The 5,437-nt window shown below is 63.1% G+C and overlaps 1 protein-coding gene across 2 annotated transcripts; it reads right to left on the bottom strand.

The window, feature by feature from the left end:
• Window positions 1-193: 193 nt before the first annotated feature.
• Window positions 194-4,555, bottom strand: PIGS (phosphatidylinositol glycan anchor biosynthesis class S). 2 transcript variants are annotated; one of them, XM_014953042.1, is made up of 12 exons: window positions 4,492-4,549; window positions 4,257-4,396; window positions 4,065-4,176; window positions 3,516-3,605; window positions 3,268-3,359; window positions 2,970-3,168; window positions 2,203-2,345; window positions 1,986-2,100; window positions 1,725-1,870; window positions 1,533-1,633; window positions 939-1,149; window positions 194-790 (listed from the first exon to the last, which is right to left on the bottom strand). In XM_014953042.1, the coding sequence occupies exons 1-12, from the start codon at window positions 4,541-4,543 to the stop codon at window positions 515-517; spliced, it is 1,677 nt and encodes a 558-aa protein (XP_014808528.1). In that variant the 5' UTR covers window positions 4,544-4,549; the 3' UTR covers window positions 194-514. The 2 variants fall into 2 exon arrangements, with proteins under 2 accessions (XP_014808528.1, XP_014808529.1); XM_014953043.1 differs by lacking the exon at window positions 4,065-4,176 and having other exon boundaries at window positions 4,492-4,555.
• Window positions 4,556-5,437: the final 882 nt, after the last annotated feature.

Genomic DNA, 5,437 nt, shown 5'->3' with positions numbered 1-5,437 from the left:
CCAACATCCAAACCCCATAAATAGTGTTAAATTCCCCAAGTGCTTTGGGCTAAATAAACCTAAGTGGCTAAATGTGTGTCAGAGAGGAGCCAGACCCCATAAAGCAATGGGGGGGGGGGCTGCAGGGGCATGGAAGCTGGGCAAGGGGAAGGTAGGGCAACGGGCACCCCCAGAGGGCTAATGGCAAAGCAGATGAGGGTCACACAGCCCCACACCAGGGTTTTTCTTTTAATTCATCCAGCAGCTTGTTCTGAAGACAGTGCAAGGCCCCGGGGAGCCCCCTCCCTCCTCATGGATCTCAGCGTTGCTGAGATCCCAGGACCCAGATTGAGAACATCTCCCACCCCTCAAAGCAACCTCTCTTCCCGCTCCTGCATCTTTGGCCATGGCAGACCCAGGCAGGGCACAGCCCTGACACAGTTCTGGGGACCTTCTCGGGCCACGGATCCGTGGCAACACACTGCACGAGGTGGGGACAACCCCAGCCCCGAGGCAGAGCATCATGGTGAGGGGCTCAGTCCACCTTGGTGGGCTCCTTCTTACGCTGCCTGGTCTCCCGGACGATCTTGGCCAAGGAGAGGAGAATGGGGACAGCCATGGGCAGGAAGAGCGGGATGTAGATGGCAAACTTCTGGTCATCAGGGAAGTAGAGGAGATGGAGGAGAGATGGGTCAAAGAAGGCCCGCTCCGAGGAGGTGACTGCCTCCTTGCTGGCCTGGAAAGCTGAGTGCAGGTGGCCCGCGGCAAGTTTGGCCATGGCGTTCTGCGCTGAGGCCACCGCTCGGTACACCTGTGTGGCAACAACACCGATGGTCAGTTCCTGACCAAGGGAGAACCACAGGAACAAGCCTGTGGGTCTCACTCGCTGCCAGGCCTGGGCAGAACCACACCAACAAGAGCTCATGGTCTGCACAGGGCCAGCAACACCACAGTCCTACCTCAGAGGCAACATCGTCTTTGATGACAATATTCCCAATCTTGTCCAGGAGCTGGGCCAGCGAGGTCAAGGTGGTGGACACGGTGGCAATGTTCTCCACGGTGTGGGCCCAGAGCAGGCGGTCCAGCTCCCAGTCGGCCAGCCCCTCGTTCCCTGGTCTCTCCAGCAGGAACTCAGGAGGCAGCTCCTCCCGAGATAACCCAAACAGTAACCTGGGATTAGAGGAGAAGGTCCCAGCCCACATCACAAGCCTGTGGTCCCACATGCGCTCCCCCCACTCTTCCCCTTCTCTGCTTCATTCACTCTTGGCAGGGCTCAACCCACACCTGATGGCCTCCTGCATAAGGGACACGACAAGACAAGGCTCCCACTCCAGGAGATGGAAGATACACCAGCAACACCAGCCAGAGAGCAGCGCTGGCTGATGGTCAGCTCCTTGAAGGCCACAAAAAGCCACCCTCAGCCTCCCAGAGCCCACAGAGGAGCGAACAAGCTGCACAGATACAGCCTGTTCTGACCCATTCGATTTCCACGTGTGCCAGGAGAGCACACGGAGCCCCAGGGAGGGAAAAGCCACATTATTTATGATCCTCACCGGAGCTGGGCCAAGAAAACCTCCATCACTCGCACCATGTCCACGTCCACGCGCAGTGGGAGGGAAGCCTGAGGGGAAGCAGGGGCTTCAACGTTGTAAACCTGCAGGAGAGCATCAGTGAGCCCTGGTACCAGCAGGGGATGGGGAGCCACCACTTGTCCAAGCACTGCCAGCACCCCCACGGCCCCATACCATGATGCCACCCCAGCGGGGGCTGTGGAAGGCGTTGGTGCTCACTGGGGCTCCATCCTTGTCCTGGATGTAGAGGGGAGAGTGGGAACGCTCTGGCACGTACAGCAGGAAGTTCAGCACAGGGTAGAGCGAGGCAGCACTGGAGCCTGCAGCAGGATAGAGTCAGAGAAGTCCCCTGGGTGGCAGGGACAGCGAGAGCAGACTGCCCACACACAGTGCTGAGGCAGAGCCCAGCCCTGCTCCTCCTTCCACGGCGCTCACCCAGCCGGGCCTCCACAGGGTTGATGACGTGCGGGAGGCTGTGGGCGCTCAGGAGGAAGCTGGAGGACTCCTTATCAAAGCGTGGTGTCACTCCTAGGACGGCGTAGTACAGGATCTGCAGGCACACAACAGAGAAGTTGCTGGTAGAGAAGCATGTCCCAGAGCACCCGGCACGGCCAGGGCTGGGCTTTCCCCATCACATCTCCCAAGTCCTCACCTGCGAGTCAACAGAGAAGTTGGCCACCAAGCTCAGTTTGTCCAGGACAGGCTGCACGTAGCGGTTGACGGCTTCCTCGATGTCCCACTCCACGGCGTGGGACTTGGGGTCGGGGTTCAGCAGGCTGAAGGTGATCTCGTACCCTGCCGAGCACAGCCTGTGAGGCATCAGCATGGCCACTGCCTGTTGATGCTGAAGCCGGGCAGGTGGCCACGACAGAGCTCCCAAGAGAAGCAGGACATGACCCCCTCCTCCCTGATCCTCCCCGATGCAGGGTTGTGCACCAGCGACCCAACACGCCGCGACTAAGGGAGGGTTGAAGGAGGAGGGAGCCAGACTCTTTTCAGTGGTTCCCAGTGAGAGGACGAGGGGCAACAGGCACAAGTTGGAACATAAGAGGTTCCACTCAAATATGAGGAGAAACTTTTTCACGGTGAGGGTGACAGAGCCCTGGAACAGGCTGCCCAGGGAGGGTGTGGAGTCCCCTTCCTTGGAGATTTTCAAGACCCGCCTGGATGCTCCTGAGTAACATGCTCTAGCTCTAGGCAATCCTGCTTCAGCAGGGGAGTTGGACTAGATGATCTCTATGGTCCCTTCCAACTCTAAAATTCAGTGAAAACTGCAGCATGGGTGCCAGCCCAAAGCAATGCTAAAGGGAAGACCCTGGGGTCTGTGACCCCACAAGACATCCAGGGATGCTACAGGAACAGCGTCTCCCCCAGAGTCTTCCCCAGCTGAAGGAATGGGGCTGGCACCCACATCCGTACCCAGGCTGGATTTCAAATGCCGCCGGGCATCAGGGCCAAGCTGGCCGTCGGGCACTCGGTCCGTGAGGGCAGCGGTGATGGAGCTGGCCGTGAAGGACATCACGTGTGTGAGTTGCTGGAGGCGGGCACGGAGGGCAGCCAGGCCCCCCCCAGCCCTCACCAGGGCACTGCGGTGCTTCCCCACGTAGACACTGATGCCCTGAGGGGAAGGGGCAGGGGTGAGGGCTGGCTCCCACCAACCCACCCCAGAACAGGGTGAAATAAGCCGAGGTTGGCACAGCAGGGTGCTGCTCCCTACCTGAGGCAGGAGAGAGGAGGTTTCGGGGACCACGTACACGGTCAGAGAGCCCAAGGAGGTGTCCTCCAGCGGGTGCAGAGCAGCATCAGCCTCTGGGGAAAGATGGAAGCGTTAGCAGGGTTGGGAATTTCACTCCAATCCCCCTCCCACCCCAAAATGCAGTGAAGCTGAGTCCTCAGCTCAACCAGCCTCAGAAAGAGGAGCCTGGGTCCTCCATGGAGCTCCCTCAACCACCGTGATCTTGGTACCTGGGGCAGTAGGTGCCCCCAGCGCTGCCTCCTCCTGAGCCGTGGTGCTGCGATAGATCATCTCGTAGCGGGACGTGACGGTGGTTCTCACTGTGGGGGAGAAAGCCAGAGTGAAGCCACCAGCCCCAGCCCTTTGGAAGGTTCTAAGAGGGACAAGGGACAGCCCCCATGGGGACACATGCCACAAGGTCACCAGCTCGAACCTCAGCTGACTGACCCACCACAAGACATGGCCTCAGCTGGTCTGTGTTGGCAAGCAGGGCTGCCCCCCGCCAGCCATGGCACGACCCACACCCCCCAGGGGTTGCCACCAGCCCTGTCCCCAAGGAAGGGGGATGGTCTTTTTCCTGTGGACCCTGAGCTGAACCCACTGCTCCCCTGTTCTACCAGCTCAGGACGGGATGGTGCTGACAGAGACATGAGCGTGGGGAGCTGTGGGGTGACATCCACCCGGGGACAGAAGCCACGGAAAGGCAGGGACACCCCGGGGAAGGACGAGGCCACCCGGGAGGGACACAGGGGTTGGGGACAGCCGAGGGGGTCTCTCACGGTTGACGGAAAGCTCCATCTCCTGCACGTCCCTGAAGGGCAGCGGCCTCGGCAGGTCCCCGGGCACCGACCCCGGGGCGAAGACCACAGCGACGGGCACGGTCAGCTGGAACTGAGCAGAGGCGTCAGCCCGGGGCACCCCAGCCCGGGGACCCGCTGATCCCGGTCCCTCCTCCAACTCCCGGTGCTCACCGGCAGCTGTCCCAGCCCGTCGATCTCCCCGTAAGGCAGCGCGGCGCGGTAGGTCTCGGTCGTTCTCCACCACAGCGGCAGCCCCAGCACCACGGCGATGGCGGCGAAGGAGAGGGCGGCCCGCCGGCCCCGCGCCCGCTCTGAGGGGACAGCGCTCAGCACCGGCCCGGCTCACCGGGACCGGGCACCCGGGAACGGGGACAGGGGCTGAGCGACCCCCGGGGACCACCGGTACCTGCTTCATCCGCCGCTATCGCCGCCGCCGCCGCCATCTTCACTTCCCGCATCAAGCGGGGGAGGGCGGGGCCTGCGCCTAGCCCAGCCAATCAGAGCGCCCGGCCCTCACGACAGCCAATAGACGTGGAGGCCGGAGGGCTGTGGCGCAGACGGGCGGGCAGCGAGACCAATCAGAGCGCGGCATCCGGCCTGAGGAGGCGGGCTTTTGGCCGCGGGGTCTCTACGGCTGCCGCGGGGGGACAGGCCGTGCCTGCGCAGCGCCGAGCGCCGCGGCCGGTAACGGAAGCTGGAAACGGGGGACGAGTGACCGGGGGCGGGAAATAGGGGCTCATTAAGGGCTCCTCACCCGCCCCGTGGCTCGTAGGGAGGGCCCTGCCCCGCCTACCAGCTCCCAGCGTCCCACGATGAGTGCGGGTGAGCTGAGACCAGGCACAACTCATTGCATGAGTGAGCACAACACGCTGCGCGCTGGTGCCCGGACCCGGCCGAGGGATGGGGCAGCCCACGGTGTGTCGTGTCGTCCCCCCACCACCACCCCAGGGCTCCCGGCGGCGAGGGAGGAGGCGGCACAGCGCTGTCTCTACCGTTTATTCGTTGTTAGGCTATTTGGTACACGGGGTGCACACGGCAAACACAACACAGGCGCCCCCAAGGGCGGCAGCGACCGGGACTGCGAAGCTACGGTAGGGGCACCCCCAGGCCTCCTCTCCTGCCCCCCACACGGCCAGGGCTCCCCCTTACACAACGGCCGGGCTGGAGCCCCCCGCCAAAGGGGGAACCCAATGGCTCCCCTGCGGGGGTCCGGGTAACCCAGGTCCCCCCCATTTCATCTGCAGACGTGGCGGCGTGGGGCCAGCCCGTGGGGCGCGCTCCCCTTCCCCTCCCCGCCTGGCGGCTCCTCTGGGTGGCTGGGGTGGAAGCGGGGTGTGAGCAGTGGCGGGGAG

The sequence above is a fragment of the Calidris pugnax genome, unplaced genomic scaffold, assembly GCF_001431845.1.
Source record: "Calidris pugnax isolate Ruff unplaced genomic scaffold, ASM143184v1 scaffold133, whole genome shotgun sequence".
In the NCBI taxonomy this organism is placed as follows: Eukaryota; Metazoa; Chordata; class Aves; order Charadriiformes; family Scolopacidae; genus Calidris; species Calidris pugnax.
Note: the sequence above shows the minus strand (reverse complement) of the source record. Positions and strands in the feature narration are given on the sequence as shown.